A 19,870-nucleotide genomic window follows, 5' to 3' on the forward strand; every position below is an offset into this window, starting at 1 on the left:
AGGTAAGTTGTTCCTGCTGTGATTTGCCTTTGATGGAAGTCAGGGACTAGACAGAGAAAAACTGTGTTTCCAAAGAAAACTATAGTGCTGCCAGGTGCAGTGGCTCACGCCTGTAATCCCAGCACTTTGGGAGGCTGAGGTGGGCAGATCATGAGGTCAGGAGTTTGAGACCAGCCTGGCCAACATGGTGAAACCCCATCTCTACTAAAAATACAAAAATTAGCCAGGCGTGGTGGTGGGCACCTGTAATCCCAGCTACTCGGGAAGCTGAGGCAGGAGGATCGCTTGAACCTAGGAGGCAGAGGTTGCAGTGAGCGGAGATCGTGCCACTGCACTCCAGCCTAGGTGAAAGAACAAAACTCTGTCTCAAAAAAAAAAAAAAAGAAAGAAAGAAAGAAAAGAAAACTATAGTGTTAGATTAACCTTTGAGTTAATCTGAGTGGCCACATGGTCATCTATGGTATGCAGCCACCCACAATACCCCTCCTCAGCATAAAGCAGCCAGAAAGATCACATCCAGATTCCCCATGATTGAGGAATTGATAAATAGAAACCGGGAACTGAAACCAGCTCCAATGTCCCATAGAACTGATATTTATGGTTTCTTTTGAATCAACACATTATAGACATTGAGCCTCCCCTTCCTAAAACTCAAGACACTTTTGTCTTATCTGATTTCCTTTCTCAGGAAACCAAGCATCAGGCCTCCCAGATAGTATAAAGAAACTGAAACTTACTGGATTACCATATCTGGAAAAACAAGATGCTACACCCCTTACCCATCATGATTGCCTAACTGACCATCTGCTGCCTGTTGACCCATTCCTCTTCCCTACCCCTTCCTAATTCCTGTTTTCTCAAACATAGTTACACTTCTTCCCTGATGTATAAACCCCTAGTTTTAGTCAGTTGAGGAAAGGGATTTGAGATTGATCTCCCATTTTCCTCAGCTGCAGCACTGAATAAAGCCTTCATCCCTGACAATGCTCATTGTCTTGCTGATTGGCCTTCTGTGCAGCAAGCAGCAGGATCTAGATGCAAGGACCTGGCCTTTCTGGTAATATTGTCATCAACCATTTAATGATGTAGACTTGGTCCCTGGCTCATGCTCTGTATATTTTCTTCTCCATCTACATGCATTGCCTTGATGGTCTCACTCAGTATCATGACTTGAAATAACAGTGTAAGGTAACTCCTAAATTCATATATTCATGCTCAAACCTTCTTCCAACATTCAGTCATAAGTTGAATTGCCTGTGACAGTGATACTTTGTGGTTCTGTAGACATTTCAAACTAACGATCCTGAGCCTCCGAGCCTCCTCCACTTGCAGCCTCCCCACCTCAGAAGTGGGCAAATCCACTTTTTGTGTGGTCTGGGCCAAATACATGACTCCCTGCATCACGTGGAGGCTGTGCTGGTCCAAAGAAGGCCCAAAAGAGGGCAGTTGGCGCACACAACGTGTCGGGGCAGGGCTTCCAGATGATCATTCGGCTTTTTTGTGTCTTCCAAGATGATGATCCGGGGAGGAGGGATCTGAAAGGGGGTCAGTCGCCAGGCGAGCTGAGGACCCAGTTCTGCGCCTTTGCCTGTGCCCTGACCTGAAGGAAATCGCCTGTCTCCCGAGCTCCGATTTTCCCGAGAGAAGAATGCAATGTAACCCTTGCCCCTCGGTTCCCTCCCTCCATCCTTCCCCTCGAGTTGTGCCCACCGTAAAGAGGTGGGTCTGGAGCGTCTCCTCAGGTCCTGGAGTGCCTTTCCCTGGGAGGAAAACTTGCGCGGTGAAGCGTTCCTCCCACTGTTGAACACATGAGGAAAACTACACTACTTAGAAGGCTGTGCATTATGCGTACGGCGGGAGCTGGGCCAATGACGGCCTAGGACGGGGACGTTTCCGACGGCTCACGCCGGTGGGGGCGGGACTTCCGGGTTGCTCGCTGCGGACGCCATTTTCCTCTGCTCTTCTGTCTGGAGAAGTCTGTAGCCACTGAGGGCCCCGGTCGGGGCCGCTTTGCAGGTACCTAGTCAGGACAGAGCAGGAGAGTAGGATAGGAATCCCCGCCGCACCTTTGTACGAGCCTGACCCCTTCCGCGGGTTTGTTCCTGGGTCGCCGTCAAGCTACGGTCTCTCCTCCCCCGCCCTTCAGCCCGGCGGTCGCCAGGGGCGGCGCCCTGGGTCTGGAACGCGGTTGCCACCGAGGAGGCGGCGGCCCTGCGTCTGGAACGCCGTTGCCACCGAGGAGGCGGCGGCCCTGAGCGCGCCTGGAAGCCCCGGGCAACCGGCCAGGGCCGGGCATAGGTGGGGTCCGTCAGGCCGCCCGGGGCTCCTCTGTCCCAGCTCTGCGGCCCAGGGGGTGACGTGATGGCGGCAGCGGTGCTGACGGACCGGGCCCAGGTGAGTGGACGGTGGCTTCGCGGTTGCCGCTTCCTTGCCAGCGCTGAGGCGGTTCCAGAAGTGGGTGGGAGCCCAGGTATCCCCTGGATTTGTCTTCGCAGTCGTCGTTCGCTTTGGTGTGTGGAGCTGGTTTGCTACTTAATTTATACCTGGCCCTAAGGATTGTTGGGCCTACTAGAAGGAGCTCCGTAGGTTGTTGAGTGAATGATGCTTCCTCTGGGGACTCCCATCATCCTTGGCCTTCAAGCATCCTCTGGTGGACCAGGTCTCATTCCAGCATGAATTGGGGGCCTGAGGGGGGAAGGGGAGGGCAGGGCAGTAGCAGGCCGACAAATGCGCGAGCAGAGACACGGTATATTGTATGTTTAAGAAGGCTCAGGAGGGTGTGTAAGGTTGCCATGGTTTTCCTGCGGCCGCTGAGACGTGGAGGGCAAGAGTGTGTGGTCTTTTCCTGGATGTTCTAGCCATCCGCAACTACTGCAGACATTGTGGCCAGTCAGATGCCCTTACTCTCATCGCTACAGCCTGCATTATTCTTGGCCGCTCCTGTTCCGTGGCCCCAAAGTATCCTGGCGTCAGAGACAAGTTCTGTCGGAACCCAGCAAGGAAAGAGGCCGATGGTTGGTTCATTGTGGAATTTCCTTGGGGGATCTGGGAGACCCAGGGAGATCCCAGAGAGCATGGGAAGCTGGTCTGGAGCCTGTCGTTCCCCAAGTAGATGCAGCCCTTCCAGTGCCGCTCTGTGGAGTCAGTGAGGAATGCTGAGCTTTTTGTGCCCGTGTTCGCATACTTTTTTTTTGTTTTGAGACAGGGTCTCGCTCTGTCGCCCAGGCTGGAGTACAGTGGTGCAATCTTAGCTCACTGCAGTCTCTGCCTCCCAGGTTCAAGCAATTCCCCTGCCCCAGCCTCCTGAGTAGTTGGGATTACAGGCATGCACTACCACACCTGGCTGATTTTTGTATTTTTAGTAGAGACTGGGTTTCACCATATTTGCCAGGCTGGTCTTCAACTCCTGGCCTCAAGCGATCCGCCCACCTCGACCTCCCAAAGTGCTGGGATTACACGCATGAGCCACCATGCCCGGCCCACAGATACGTTTTTCAGGGCTAATTGAAATGGACTTAATGTCAGAAATGAGTGGAAATGCTTATAACTTCATCTCATTAGATTTGCTTTGATGTTGGGGGAGTGTTGGAGTTACACTGTTAGACCGTGAATCGTAGTAACCCCATGTTTAGATCCTATCTATGGTGGTGAGATGTGTGACTGGGTGAATTGATAGCGCTTCCTTAGCATGAAGTCGCTGACTGTGAAGGTGATGATGGTGTTGACTGCAGGGGCTGTGGAAGGATTAATAAAAATCCCAGAGCACACTGAGCGTTGAATACTTTAAATTTAACAACTGTTACTGGTGGGAAGTGTTATTGTATTGATCCAGAAATCAAGGCTCAGAGAAATGAAATGCTGTCTTTGAGGTAAGAGCTGTCAAGTGTCAGTTTCAAGTATTTGGAGCTAGGAAGTTCTAGTCTCTGTGTTAACACAGGATGTGAAGCCTTCAACATGGGGCAGGCACCTAGCTGGACCAGTGAGACTCAGGTACTGCTGTTGTAACCATTATTGCTATTATTACCATTTCCCCATTTCCCTATCGTTTTAGAGCCCTTAGTTTCTGTATTTCACAGTCCACAAGTTTCCGTTGTCCTGTGTCATTCTCTAATGGCTGTTAAATAGGAGGCTTCTCTCCTTTACTCTGGCATTATGTTCAAAGCATCTATCTTCCCTCTTGAGCCCAGCACAGAGCTAGGCCCTCGGGAGGTACTCTGTGATTCAGGCTGCCATCACTGTACACCTTTTCCAGTGGAGCACAATCTGTGATCTCATTCAGAAGCTGAAAGGCCAATACTACTAATTCTGTTTGACTTTCCAGGTGTCTGTGACCTTTGATGATGTGGCTGTGACTTTCACCAAGGAGGAGTGGGGGCAGCTGGACCTAGCCCAGCGGACCCTGTACCAGGAGGTGATGCTGGAAAACTGTGGGCTCTTGGTGTCTCTGGGTAAGGCCTCCCTTCCCCCTTCACCATGCAGGTGACCTGCCACTTCCTTCATTCTACCTTCTGACTCCAGGCCTGGCTGCACAAGAAGGCCTCTGGAACCTTGCCTCTTTCCCACAGCTTTAGTCATTTTCTACACTAACCTCTTCCTACCTGGTCTCCCTATATCTCTGGGCTAAAGACAGGGTACTCTTTGGCTCCCAGCCAAAGGAGAAGGTGGTAAAAGGAAATGGGGTGTTTTGGAAACTCAAAGGTAATTTTCAGCTGTGCCTCATGAGGGGCTGGTGTAGGAACTGAGAACCACCACGATGGTGTCCTGGCTTCTCTGTGTGGGTCTGCTCATGTCACGTCTATTCTCTATGGCTTTTTCTGCCTTAGTGAGTTCAAGACAAGAGTGGCCACCTGTGTTAGGATTCTCTAAAGGGACAGAACTAATAGAATAGATATATATAAAAAGGACAGTTTATTAAGTAGTATTAACTCACGATTACAAGGTCCCACAGTAGGCCGTCTGCAAGCTGAGGAGCAAGGAAGCCAGTCCAAGTCCCAAAGCTGAAGAACTTGGTGTCCAATGTTCAAGGGCAGGAAGCATTCAGCATGGGAGAAAGATGTAGGCTGGTAGGCTAGGCCAGTCTAGTCTTTTCATGTATTTCTGCCTACTTTATATGCTGGCCTCGATGGCAACTGATTAGATGGTGCCCACCCAGATTAAGGGTGGGTCTGCCTTTCCCAGCCCACTGACTCAAATGTTAATCTCTTTTGGAAGCACCCTCACAGACACACCCAGGATCAATACGTTGCATCCTTCAATCCAATCAAGTTGACACATTAATAAAAATCCCAGAGCACACTGAGCATTGAATACTTTCTCTTTAAATTTAACAACTGTTACTGGTGGGAAGTATTATTGTATTGATCCAGAAATAAAGGTTCAGATAAATGAAATGATGTTTTTGAGGTAACAGCTGTCAAGTGTCCGTTTTAAGTGTTTGGAGCTAGGGACTTCTCGTCACTATGTTAACACAGGATGTGAAGCCTTCAACATGGGGCAGGCCCCTAGCTGAACCTAGCTGTTAACCATCACAACTCCATCCCTTGTCAACTTGAACCCATACACATCTCCTGAGATCATACATAATCTTCAAATAAAGACAATAATAAGGTCATAATTATGCTTAACATAATACAACCATCCTTCATGTAACCGAAACACACTAATCCCCGACCCAAGTGCTATTATATAAAGGTAGCAATACTTAAATGCTGATATGAAGTCAGTAAATCTTACGTCACATGATAAAGGAAATAAAATGCAGATGTTTTCTTAGTACAAGTGTATACATCACAAACATGTTTTTAATAAAAGAAGGAGGAAATAACAACAATTACAGTCCTCATTTCTGCAACTGGTCACTTGGTTGTGGTTGGTATTAATGACTATCTTCTTCTGCACATTCTGTATTCAGTTTGCCTTCAGCAAGCACCTCAGCAGGTCATGGTTTTTTTCCTGGTGGAGTGACCCAAACCTTCATTCCTGAAGGGTCTGGGCCATTTGTAGTCCTGCCTGGATTGGGCTGTTGTAGCTTCCCATTGACCTTAATCACAGGGCATGGTAATACTAAGAGATGCCCTAATGGATCTTCTGTATTCCATGTATACTCTTCCTTAACTCCATTGTGGAGTAGTAGACTGATTTCATCTTGATAGTCTGGGTCAGTCGTCCCAGCCAACACCATAACTCCCTTCTTAGCCTATTGACTTAAAGGTAGGAGGAGCCTAAAGTGTCCAGGTGGCAATCTTAACTTCCAGTTTAATGGAATCGTTGTGTATCCTGGTGGCAGCATTCCTCCCTCTGAAACTAAGACTTCTAGGCCAACAGAATGTAATGTCGCGGGAATAGGAAGCAAAATTTTGCTAGTTGATCACTAGGGGTGATGTTAAGTGGTGCCATTTGCACTTCCACCCCTTGATTCCTGGACCCATGAATCCTGGCTATGGGAGAAACATTACCATATATTGGACGCTAATTCAGAGCATACATGGCCTACTGGAGAACTTTGGCCCAGCCCTGCAAAGTATTGTCACTAGTTGGAGTAATTGTGACTTCAAAAGGTCATTCCACCGTTCTATCAATCCAGTTGCTTCAGGACTATGGGGAACATGGTAAGACCAGTGAATTCTGTGAGCATGAGCCCGCTGCTACACTTCTTTAGCCATAAAGTGAGTGCCTTGGTCAGAGGCAATGCCGTGTGGAATACCATTACGGTGGATAAGGCATTCCATGAGTCCATGAATGGTAGTCTTGGCAGAAGCATTGCGTGCAGGATAAGCAAACCCATATCCAGAGTAAGTGTCTATTCTAGTGAGGACAGACCTCTGCCCTTTCCATGATGGAAGAGGTCCAATATAATCAACCTGCCACCAGGTAGCTGGCTGATCACCCCGAGGGATGGTGCCATATTGAGGGCTCAGTGTTGTTCACACATCTTCTCATTTCTCCTTCCATGGAAAGTGCACAGCCACATGCACTGCTCCAAGTTCTGCCCACCGGGAAATTTCCCTTCGCCACTCTCCCACAGGGATGTCCTAGAAAGGGGCTGTAGTGTTGCAGCTGTCCACTTTCAGGTGGTTCCTGCATATCATACAGAACCATCTGTGAACCAGGCCCTAGTCTTCTCTTCCTCTGTCAACTGATCATAGGGAACTTCCCATGAGGCCATCGGTGCAGGCTGGGGGAGAGAAGGTGGGGTGGCAGGAGTGGAGTCCATGGGCATTTGAGCCACTTCCTCATGTAACTTACTTGTGCCTTCAGGATCCACTTGCGCCCAATCACATATATACCACTTTCATCTGATGATGGAATGCTGCTGTGCATGACCCACTTTATGGCTAGCTGGGTCAGAAGGCACCCACCCAGTTCATGGTAGGCAGTTCAGGTTGCATGGTGATTTGATGACCCATAGTGTAACAGGCCAAGAGCTGTCTCTCAAAAGGAGAGTAGTTATCTGCAGAAGATGGCAGGGCCTTGCTCCAAAATCCTAGAGGCCTTCGCTGTGATTCACCTGTATGGGGGCCTGCCAAAGGCTCCGAACAGCATCCCTATCTGCCACTGACACCTCAAGCACCATTGGATCTGCTGGGTCTTATGGGCCTAGTGGCAGAGCAGCTTGCACAGCAGCCTAGACCTGCCTGTTGCAGAGCCTTCTCCTGTTCTGGATCCCACTCAAAACTGGCAGCCATTTGGGTCACTCGATAAATGGGCTGGAATGGCATACCCAAATGAGGAATGTGTTGCCTCCAAAAACCAAATAGGCCCACTAGGCATTGTGCCTCTTTCTTGATTGTAGGAGGGACCAAATGCAGCAACTTACTCTTCACCTTAGAAGGCATATCTTGACAGGCCACACACCACTGGACCCCTAGAAATTTTACTGAGGTAGAAGGTCCCTAAATTTTAGTCAGATTTATTTCCCATCCTCTGGCACACAGATATCTTACCAGTAAGTCCAGTGTGTTTGCTACTTCTTGCTCACTGGATCCAATTGGCATAATGTCATAAATGTAATGGACCAATGTGATATCTTGTAGAAGCAAAAAGTGATCAAGGTCTCTCTGAATAAGATTACGATACAAAGCCGGAGAGTTGATAGGCCCCTAGGGTATCAACTCTAGGGGTATATTGCTGGCTTTGCCAGCTGAAGGCAAATTGCTTCTGGTGGGCCTTATGGACAGGAATGGAGAAAAAGGCATTTGCCAAGTCAGCAGCTGCATACCAGGTACCAGGAGATGTGTTAATTTGCTCAAGCAATGAAACCACATCTGGTATAGCAGCTGCAATTGCAGCCACCACCTGGTTAAGCTTTCTATAATTCACGGTCATTCTCTAAGATCCGTCTGTCTTCTGCTCAGGCCAGATGGAAGAGTTGAATGGGGGTGTGGTGGGAATCACCATCCCTGCGTCGTTCAAGTCCTTGATGGTGGCACCAATCTCCACAGTCCCTCCAGGGATGTGATACTGTTTTTGATTTACTATTTTTCTAGGTAGAGGTGGCTCTAATGGCTTCCATTTGGCCTTTCCCACCATAATAGCCTTTACCCTAACAGGGAGCCAGTGTGGCGGTTCTGCCAGCTGCTAAGTATGTCTGTGCCTGTTACGCATTCTGGCACTGGGAAAATGACCACAGATTGAGTCTGGGGACCCACTGGACCCACTGTAAGTCAGGCCTGAGCTAAAACTCCTGACCTCCATAAGCCCCTGCTTCAACTGGAGGACCACAATGATGTTTTGGGTCCCCTGGAATCAACGTCAGCTCAGAGCCAGTGTACTGTAGTCCCCGAAATGCCTGATCATTTCCCTTTCCCCAGTGCACAGTTACCCTGGTAAAAAGCCAGAGGTCTCCTTAGGGAAGGATGAGAGAAAGATTAACAGCATAAATTGTCAGTAGTGTAGTGGGGTCCTTCCTCAAGGGACCTGGCCTCCCTTTCATTCAAGGGGTTCTGGGTCTGTAAACTAGCCCAAGTCTGGAAATTGATTGAGGGGCCATGATTCTCTGTTTTTGTAATTCAAATTAGTCTTTTGTCCATTCAATCTGGAAGTTTTCTGCTTATATAAATTAAGTAGGATTGCAGTAGGCTTCCTATCAGTTTCATTTCTAGGAACACTGTGATTAATTAGCCAATGCCAGAGATCTGCATTAGTCAGACTATTCTGATTGCTGCTTTGTCTCTGTTGTCCATTATGATAGCTATGCCTACCTTGCCTTTGATGGTTGAGTGCCACCACTTGGCCCCTGCCACCTCGGGATCCAATTATTCCCAATGTATTTAAATTTTTGTAGGTGAGTGACTGAAATTCCAACTGCTGGATCTGGCAATTACAGGGCTCTTCAAAGATGCAGGTGCTGCCCTCGCAAATCTATTTTGCAAGCCATTGGTTAAGGTTATGTCTTCTGGACCCTCCCAGCTGGGATGAGTAGGTCTAAAGTGACTAATCCACTCCATCATCCCAATCTCCCTAAGCCTTTGGATCTCTTCCTCTACGTTAGACCAAGGGAGATCAAGCATTCCCAGCTCACCCATGATGGGCCATCTTTTAATCCATATTTCAGCTAGCCAAACAAATAAGCTATTGGAACCTTTTTTAACTCCTCAGGCTGCAACATTAAATGCAGGATCCCTACTTAGTGAACCCAAATCAATAAATTTAGCCTGATGCATCTGTATGTTCCTGCCAGCATTATCCCACACCCTTAATATCCATTCCCGTGCCTGTTCTCCAGATTTCTGGTTATATAAATTAGAAAACTCAATTCCTTTCAAGTGTAGCTTACCTCCCCATGGGTCACACTCTGAACCTCACCTCTGTGGGCCCATCGGGACTTTAGTTACAGGTCTAGAAGCAAGCAAAGGTGTTGAGGGTGCTAGAGGAGAATCGATATTATTTTGCCTGGCAACTGCCTCAGGGGAGGCCATCACTGTTGCCTCAGGCAGCACAGGGTTTATCTCCTCAGACAAAGGTGGAAAGGCTGATGGCAGCATGGGTCGGGGAGAGGATGTTGCCACTACTGGGGATGCCATTTTCCTTTCTCTTTCTTCTGCCTATTAAACCTCCACTCCTAAAAAAAAAAAAAAAAAAGAAAATGATGAACTCAGGGATTCTAACTCCCGGCTTCAGAAGCAGATACTAAGCCTCAAATCTGCTAAGTTTGCCCTGAGTGAGTCTTATCTCCTGTAGAGAAAGAGCTGAAATTGTGGAAAAACAGACATAAGCTAGTCATGTGAGTGGCTGACCTGCAACAAAAGGTGCATGCACAGCCTCACCGGGTGTCTACTGTTAAAGTGAGGGCACCGATTGGAAAAGAATGGGACCCTGAAACTTGGAATAGGGGTGTGTGGGAGGACCGTGATGAAGCTGGGGACACTGAGCTTGTAAACTCTGCTGAACCTTTTTTGCCATCCCCAAATGCCATCCCAGCACTTTGGGAGGCCAAGTTGGGAGGATCACGTGAGCCTAGACGTTTAAGACAAAGCCTGGGCAACATAGTGAGACCCTGTCTCTAAAATAAATTGAAAAAAAAAAAAAAAGCCACTCAGTACCCTGTTTTACCAACCCCCCCTGCCCCAACTCCGACCTTTGGGTCTTGTCTTTTTCTTTGTCTTTGTCTCTTGTGTCTCGTCTCTTGTGTCATGTGTCTTGTCTTGTCTTGTCTTTTCTCTTTTCCTTTTCTTTTGTTTTCTTTTCTTTACTTTTTCTGTCTCGCTCTCTTGCCCAGGTTGGAATACAGTGGCACAGTCTTGGCTCACTGCCTTTGCCTCCTAGGTTCAAGCAATTCTCATGCTTCAGCCACCTAAGTAGCTGGGACTACAGGTGTGTGCCACCACACCCAGTTCATTTTTGTATTTTTATTAAAGACAGGATTTTGCCATGTTGGCCAGGCTCGCCTCAAACTCCTGAGCTGAAGTGATCCACCCGCCTCAGCCTCCCAAAGTGCTGGATTACAGGCGTGAGCCATCACACCCACCCTTTACTTTTTATAATAAAATTTTTTTTATACATTTGTTATATATGTGCTATATATAATTACCATATATGATTTGTTATAAACATTAGTATATAAATGCTGGATTTCTAATTGGATCAAATTATGGACATTGTTTTAATTTACTTATTGTATGTATATATACACAACTTATTTATGTGAAGATATTTATATTTATATATATAGTTTTTAAGACTAAATAAGGGTGGTATTATGTTTGCTAGGCCTGGCATTTGTATGGTACATAAGGTTTAAAAGTTCACTTTCTTTTTTCTGCCCCTTGGGTTTGTAGCTGCCTTTTTCTTTTTTTCATAATTTCTCTCTTTGTGTTTTAGGCTTTTGGCATCCAGAAGTAGTGGATCTTAGTTTCTGTCCCTGGGTAGTAAAAAGAAGCTGGGGAGAGGAAGAGGTTTGATGCCTCTAGGCAGCTGCGTCTCCCTGGTATAGCCTCTGTCCCAAGTGTAATCAGTCCCCTGCTAAATGACTAGTCTCTTACAGGATGGGAAGAGAGAATAAATAACTCAGTTAAGCAGCCCACCAGTGACTTTGGTGTTGGCTTGGTTGATTGGACTTGTATCCCAACACAGTCCATCAGAGGAAGTCTCTCCTCACTACCTTTTGTGAGGAGCCTCAGCCTTGTACATTACCCTGTAAACCAACCCAGAAACTAGGTGTATTTATGTTGGAAAAGTAGACTAAGGAGATCAGTCTGTCCCAGAATGGTGCCAGCTGGGGAATTACTGCCCTTGCATATCTAGACTGTGGCATCTTTAAACACTGGAAGGATCTGAGGAGCACTCCTTTAGGATTCCTACAGCACTTTAGGCCAGAAACCCATGGCAGCAAATGCCAGATGCAGCTGAAGCACAAGGCTGCCAGCATCTCGCAGCCTTCCCTGGGCAGAACTTTCTGTGTGGTACAATCCGTTAGTGAGCTGATCTTCAACCTTCCCATGAGCACAGTCAGCCTGCTGGGTGCACCAGTTGTATTAATTTGTACCTGTGGGCCAAGTGTGGTAGCTCATGCCTGTAATCCCAGCAGTATGGGAGGCAAGAGGGTTGCTTGAGCCCAGGAGTTTGAGACCAGCCTGGGCAATAAAGTGAGACCCAGCCTCTACAAAAAAAATCAAAAAAATTATCTGGGCGTGGTGGCACATGCCTGTAGTCCCAGCTACTCCAGAGGCTGAGACAGGGAAGATTGCCTGAGCCTGGGAAGTAGAGGCTGCAGTTAGCCATGATCACACCACTGCACTCCAGCCTGGGCGACAGAGTGAGACCCTGTCTCAAAAAAAAGCAAATTTGTACCCATGGGATTTTAATTTATAGCAGTGACTTAGTGATGACACAGAGAGGTTAATAACATTGAAAGAAGAATTTATTATTTACAATTCGTGAAAGAAGAGGGCATATGCTGGGCCTCATAGGGATACAGCTGGAAGCACAAGGGAGGAGAAAGCCTTTAACTGGGTGTGGTATTCTGATACATACTGGTTTTTGTCCACCGTTCCTGGTTCATAACCCCCATAGCCCTTTTGTTAAAATGTTGGATATGTTAGGCCTCAGGGACAGGCCTCTGACCTCCTGCCCTCCTTTCGCTCTAACGTTCCTCCACCTTTCTGACTGTGGGTCTTATGAGTGAGTCCAACCCTATACCCTCGGAAAGGAATGTTGATGTTTCGAAGCTTCCATAAAGACTCCAAGAGGTCACAGTTGAGTGAGCTTCCAGGTGGTCCCCCCGGGAAGGGCATGGAAGCTCTGTGCCCCTTCCCCCGCACCTTGCCCTAGGAGTCTCTTCATCTGTATCCTTTGCAATATTCTTTATAATACACTGGTAAACATGAGTGTTTCCTTGAGTTCCGTGAGCTGCTCCAACAAATTAGTTGAACCCAAAGAGGGGGTCGTGGGAGCCCCAACTGAAAGTCCATTAGTCAGACATTTTGGAGGCCTGGACTTGTGACTGGAGTGTAGGGTGGGGCAGGCTTGTGGACTCAGCCCTCAACCTGTGGGATCTGAAGCTATCCCTGCGTGGATAGTATGGGAACAGAATTAGAGGACACCCCCCGCTGGTGTCTGCTGCTTGGAGTTTGGGGAAAACCCCCCACACATTTGGTCACAGAAGTCTTGTTCTGTATTGTCATGGTGTGAGAGTAGAGAAAAACATGATTAGAGAGAGTTTTCCCTATGTATTGCGTTTCTTCTGGAAAAGCAAGACAGGGCATGGTAAACAGTTTAGAGCTGGCTAGTTTGAGTAATTTCAGTGAGGTTTGGGGCATAGGGACTATCTCTAGTTGTCTGGCACCTGGCCCTGGGTTGATTTAGGGCAGGGGAAATACTGGCTTGGTATGTGAGAGTTGGTTAAAGAAGTGGTTGGGGGTATGGTTTGGGGTTAGGTGGATTGCACATGAAAGGCATGTGCTTGTTCCCAGGGGAGTTTATTATCCTAGAAATTACCTGTCCCTGAGAGGAGCAGTCTCTCCCAAAGTCTGAAAAGGCTTCAAGATGTTCTGAGCAAAGTCAAGAAAATATGACTACTGCATTTTCATCTGACATGAACCTAAACTTACTCGGTTTAGAAGATAAACCTTCATTTATGAAGCTGTCCTTTGAGGGTTTTTTGTGTTTTTTTGTTTTGTTTTGTTTTGTTTTTTAGAGTAGAAATCCTCTTTTTATGAAATGTTGGTGAGAGTAGATACTATTTGATGTTTCTGTAAATGTCCTTATTTATCACAGTAGAACGTTCAGTTTTTTAAATTTTTCGTGGTTCATGCAATGCAGAGGTCTGGAACCACTGAACCTGCTCCTCCCCCTGGCTGCTGGTCCCTGAGGAGGACTGAGGATGACTTCCAGCTCACATCTCTGCATCGTCATCACCACCCACTACCCACTCTGTGGTGCTAGTAGTTTCCTCCTTAGTGTAGTGTTTGGAAGGGGAGCCAGAACCCTGGTGTCCAGCCCCAGCTCTGCTCTTTAAAAACTGTGGCCATGGCCAGGCGTGGTGGCTTACGCCTGTAATCCCAGCACTTTGGGAGGCCGAGGTGAGCAGATCATTAGGTCAGGAGATCGAGACCATCCTGGCTAACACAGTGAAACCCCGTCTCTACTAAAAATACAAAAAAAATTAGCCGGGCGTGGTGGCAGGCACCTGTAGTCCCAGCTCCTCGGGAGTCTGAGGCAGGAGAATGGCATGAACCCGGGAGGCGGAGCTTGCAGTGAGCCGAGATCGCACACCACTGCACTCCAGCCTGGGCGACAGAGCGAGACTCTGTCTCAAAAAAAAACAAAAAAAAAAACTGGCCTTGGTCAAATGACTGACCTTGTCTGTGCCTCAGTGTTCTCATTGGTGAGATGAGGATTTACCACATCTGCATCCCAGGGTTGTTACCGGGGTAAAGGGTTATTGATAGGGTTTGGCTCTGTGTCCCCACCCATATCTCACCTTGAATTGTAATAATGCCCATGTATCGTGGGAGGTAATTGAATCATGGGGACGGGTTTGTCCCATGCTGTTGTCGTGATAGCACATAAGTCTCGTGAGATCTGATGGTTTTATAAAGGGGGGTTCCCCTACGCATGCCCTCTTGCCTGCTGCCATGTAAGATGTGCCTTTCTCCGCCTTGTGTCATGATTGTGAGGCCTCCCTAGCCACGTGAAACTGAGTCCCTTAAACCTCTTTTTCTTTATAAATTACCCAGTCTCGGATATGTCTTTATTAGCAGCGTGAGAACAGACTAATAAAGTTATTACGTGAAAAGGGCTCAAAACAGTACCTGGGAGACCAGGCTGTGTGCAGGGAGCCATTGCAATCCTGTTGCCATCAGTACTGTTATTGTCATCCTCATCACGATCACTGTCATTGGCATACCTGGACCCGGGACTTTCTGAGTAGCGTTGTGGAGCTTTGTGGTTAAACAGCACCGACAGCAGAGATGGCAGGACCTGGTCCTTACTGACTCAGCCATTCACCAGTTCTGTGCTCTTCAGCAAATCACCTTACTTCCTGAGCGTGGGTTTCTTTGTCAATAAAATGGTGTTGATCACAATGTGGTCTTCCTGGGAATGCTGTGAGAAAATCCTCAGCTAGAATCCTCATTTTGTCTTTAGTCTAGAGGAAGAGCATTATAAAACATTGCTTAGGATGTAAAAAAAAATTAAGACTTAGATCAATGAAACCACATACCTTGTTTGGAATGAAAAGAGTCAATATTTAATATTTAAATACATCAGTTTTTCTCTAAGATACTCCATCAGTATTCACTTTTGGAATTACATAATGCATTTAAATTGTGTGGCACAGTCCCCTGGACGTGTTTATATCCTATACATAATAGTTTTCGACTTACTATTGGGAGTAGAGATTCTGTGGCAGCGTGACATGGCCTGCCCTTGGTTTCCAGGTCACATGCCAGCTTTTCGTTCCCATGCACAGGAGCAGCTTCATTCCAAGGTCTGGTCCCCATCCTGAAGTCCCAAACTAGATTGAAGGTCTTTATTTCTTTTCACCCCCATCCATGTGTCCACTTTCTTTCTCCATAAACAGGGTGTCCTGTTCCCAGACCTGAGCTGATCTACCACCTGGAGCATGAGCAGGAGCCATGGACCAGGAAGGAAGACCTCTCCCAAGGCACCTGTCCAGGTAGGAGCCAAGATCTGGGGAGGTCGGAGTCCCTTCTGGCTTGAGACTGGATGGTCTGACCACTGGCCCTGGAATCTCTTGGGAAGCTTCTTATTGTGACCTCTCTCTATATAACTCTTATATAACTCTATCACACTAGAATGTTCCATTTGAGAGCCATGGAGCCCTTTGACCTGTGTTTTCTCTGTCCTCCTAGCCCCATCACAGTGTCACCATTCCTGGGAAGTAGTGAGATTTAAGAACTAAGATGTTTTCAGGGGTTCCAACTGTGTGGGCCTGAAATGTGGCTTGCCAGTCACCTGCTGTGTGGCCCTGATGAAGTTGCAGGATCTCCTGTCTTTGTATATAACTTCAGCTAAGTTAACAGTAGCTGCTGTATCAGACAGATTCTAAAATCTCAGTGGTTCACATATGAAAACTCTTTCTCACTCATACCAGGGACTGTGTGGGTCAGCGGGGAGCTCTGTACCACACAGTTATTCAGGACCCAGGTTCCTTCTGTCATCAGCCTGTTGCATTAAGATTATCCTAACGTCCTCGAGCTGGCAGAGAATTGAGGGAATAAGGGAAGTTAAACCCACTTCCAGAAATACCAACTCCCCTCACATTCCACCCACAGGAACTAGGCATTTGGCTTGGGTCCATGGGACTGGGAAATGTGGCTGAGCTGCTTGTCCAAGGAGAAGAGCAGAAGGTTTGGTGAGCACCTACTCTCAGTCCACTACGTTGAGTCTGTTCCTGAAAAGTGTTATTAGAAATCATTTTTATGTGATTGGGCAGTTTAAAGATGTTATGTAATACATTAATGCATAAAACTGGATAGTTTCTGAGCTATAGTAAGTGACTCATCCAGATGTCATTATTAACCTTAAAGAGTGATGCTATGTTACATTTCCTTCTGAAGTCTGGGGAATAGGGCCTTTCTTACTATCCCAATTTCTCTTTCCAGTTATATTCTGCCTATCAGCCTCTCCCACCTTCTCCTTCCACCCATTCCCTTGAGTGTCAATCAGACAGTGAGAAGCAGTACTTTGCCCATGTCTTCCTATATCTCCTGTGTTCCAAAAACCTCAGGGTGACATTTGACCTTCTGTGTCCCACACTCAGGCTGCTGAGGGCACCGAGGCCATCTGTCGTGTGTGGATTGGTGCCACTGCAGAGCCTTGGCCTCTGCCCGCGTGGGTTCCTTGAGCTGCTCATCCAACCCTGAGTGTCTGTGCAGTCCCTGTTCAGCCCTTCAGAGTCTGTTCCAGATCGTCCCCTCTTCAGTGCCGCATCTCCACTTGAAAATCTCAAAAGCACAAAACTCAACACCTCAGAGTCTGTTCCAGATCATCCCCTCTTCAGTGCCGCATCTCCACTTGAAAATCTCAAAAGCACAAAACTCAACATGCCTAACAAGGAACCCATGATCTTGCTCGCTCCTGCCACCTCCCAAGTTTCTGTGAATGGTTCTGCCATCCAGGCAGATTAGGGGACTGGCCCCAACCTCAGACAAGTCAACCCCTCCACTTCCATGAGTCCCTGCATCCAGCCAACTAGATAGTTTTCGTCTCCAGGCACAGATGTCTCAGCATGTGAGTGCTGATGTGTTAGCAGGCTTTCAGGTTGAAAAGAAAGTTTACTGTCTTATATTGCTTGATCAGCAGCCCTTACATGTTCATCTCAACTTCTCTTTTCCTTACTGGAAGAGGTCTTGCCCCAGTCATAGCCAATTCCTATACCAGGGTCTAGAACACACTTCCTTTCATGGACATCCTTTCTTCATTTATATTCTGCTTGTTTTGTGATTCTCTATTCCACATAAAAATATGCTTGTTTCTTCTTTTTTTTCTTTTTTTTTTTTTTAGATAGAGTCTCTCTGTGTAGCCCAGGCTGGAGTGCAGTGGTGCTATCTTGGCTCACTGCAGTGTCTGTGCCTCAGCCTCCCAAGTAGCTGGGATTACAGGTGCACGCCATTACACCCGGCTGATTTTTGTGGGTTTTGTTTGCTCGCTTGTTTGTTTTTTGTTTTGTTTTGTTTTGTTTTGTTTTTTGAGATGGAGTTTTGCTGTTGTTGCCCAGGCGGGAGTACAGTGGCACGATCTTGGCTCACTGCAACCTCCGCCTCCCAGGTTCAAGTGATTCTCCTGCCTCAGCCTCCCGAATAGCTGGGATTATAGGTACATGCCACCACGCCCGGCTTTTTTTATATTTTTAATAGAAATGGGGTTTCACCATGTTGGCCAGGCTGGTCTCGAACTCCTGACCTCAGGTGATCCACCCGCGTCGGCCTTCCAAAGTGCTGGGATTACAGGTGTGAGCCACTGCGCCTGGCCATATTTTTAGTAGAGACAGGGTTTCACTGTTGTTGCCCAGGCTGGTGTCAAACCCCTGGCCTCAAGCAGTCCATCTGCCTCGGCCTCCCAAAGTGCAGGGATTACAGGCATGAGCCACTATGCCCGGCCTCGAGTTTCTTACAATTGAAGAAAATAAAACAAATGCTTGTGGCTCATGATATATTTATGTATTCATTGATACATTCATTTACTATGTGGGCATTTAACTGTCTAGATTTGGCTGGCACAGTGGCTCACACCTATAATCCCAGCACTTTGGGAGGCTGAGGTGGGAGGATTACTTGAGCTCAGGAGTTTGAGACCAGCCTGGGAAACATGGTGAGACCCCGTCTCTGCAAAATTAAAAAAATTAGCTGGGCATGGTGGCTCATGCCTGTGGTCCCAGCTATTCAGGAGGCTGAGGTGGGAGGATCTCTTGAGCCCAGGAGGTCGAGGCTGAAGTGATCTTATTCGCACCACTGCACTCCAGCCTGGGTGACAGTGAGCTCCTGTGTCAAAAAAATAAATAAATAAAATAATTCATGAGAGACCATGAACCAGAGGCAAAAAATAATAATAATAATAATTGTCTATGTTTCATTCACAAAAACAGTGATACTGTGCATATTCATATATGTATTTCATTTTCCACTTGTGGAGGTGCATTTTTTGATAATTCTTGGGGTGAAATTATTGGTTTGTAGGCTGTGCAAATGCTCAAGTTTGCAAGATCATTCCCTTTGTTTTCTAAAGAGCTTATGCCAATTTGCACTTAACCAGAAAAATGAGAGGTTCCGTTGACCCATATCCTTTCCATTATAAGGCTTCTCAATGTTTGCTCATCAAATGGACACAGAATAGTCTCATGTGCTCTTGATTTCCTTTTATTTCACTGCTGTAATGTTTTAGCAACTTACCATGATTTTTGGTTGATTTATATTTTCTTCTGTGAAAATAGAAATCATTTTTTATTTTATGATAAATGCCTTTTTCCATTAACCTGTTTTCCTTTCTCTGCTTGGTAGGGGTTCTTTGTACATTCTTATCCTTACCTTTTATCACTTATATATGCTGAAAAATATTTTCTAGTTTTTAATTTTGTTCTCTTACTCTCTTTAAAGTATCTTTCGCCAAAAGGTCTTAATTTACTGTAGTCTAACTTACGACTTTTCTTATATAATTAATGATTTTTTTGTCTTGTATAAAAAATGTTGGTTTACCTCAATATTAAAAATATATTTTATTCTAAAAGTTTTAAAACTTGGCATTTGACATTTTTTCAGTGAGGTTGATTTGGAATATATAGTGTGATAGCAATGCAGTTATTTTCATTCTCCATGTGGCTACCCAATTTTTCTAGCTTCGTTTACTTAGTTTATCAGACCGTCAAGTTCCATAGTTAAGTATAGTTGGTATTTTACAGGGAATTATATTGAATTTATATAATTTGGGTTGAATTGTCAGTTCGTATTATTAAATTCTTCATTGATATAGATCGTCTTTATTGTCTTCAAATAAGATTTTGTAATTTTCTTCATCTTGATCATGTGTATTTGGGGTTTTTTGTTTGTTTTTAAGAGACAAGGTCTTGCTCTGTTGCCCAAGCTGGGTGCAGTGGCACAGTCATAGTTTGCTGCAGTCTTGAATTTTGGGGCTGAAGCAATCCTCCCACCTCAGCATCCCGAGTAGTTGGGACTACACAGGCTTGCACCACCATGCCTGGCTAATGTGTTTTTAGTTTTGTTTTTAAAAAATTTTTTGTAGAGATGGGAGCCCACCGTGTTTCTCAGAGTGGTCTAGAACTTCTGGGCTCAAGTAATCTGCTCACCTCGGCCTCCCAAAGCACTAGGATTACAGGCTTTGGGGGTCTGAGGTGAAAAGACGAGCACCATACACAGCAGCCTGGCCATTGGTCATGTGTATGGTGCTAATCTTT

At 46.5% G+C, this 19,870-nt stretch overlaps 1 protein-coding gene across 4 annotated transcripts in view; it reads left to right on the plus strand.

The window, feature by feature from the left end:
• The first annotated feature begins 333 nt into the window (after positions 1-333).
• Positions 334-19,870, plus strand: part of ZNF264 (zinc finger protein 264) — a 32,461-nt gene continuing 12,924 nt past the window's right edge. Inside the window, exons 1-3 of one of the 4 annotated variants that reach the window (XM_054463255.2) lie at positions 334-2,394; positions 4,322-4,448; positions 15,521-15,616. In XM_054463255.2, the coding sequence (XP_054319230.1) occupies positions 2,362-2,394; positions 4,322-4,448; positions 15,521-15,616 (256 nt within the window). In that variant the 5' untranslated portion in view covers positions 334-2,361. Of the gene's footprint in view, positions 2,395-4,321; positions 4,449-15,519; positions 15,617-16,235; positions 16,316-16,728; positions 17,194-19,870 lie in introns of those variants that run through there. The other 3 variants (XM_054463256.2, XM_054463257.2, XM_063658528.1) reach the window with 3 other exon arrangements.

The sequence above is a fragment of the Pongo pygmaeus genome, chromosome 20 (genome assembly GCF_028885625.2).
Source record: "Pongo pygmaeus isolate AG05252 chromosome 20, NHGRI_mPonPyg2-v2.0_pri, whole genome shotgun sequence".
NCBI classification, from domain to species: Eukaryota; Metazoa; Chordata; class Mammalia; order Primates; family Hominidae; genus Pongo; species Pongo pygmaeus.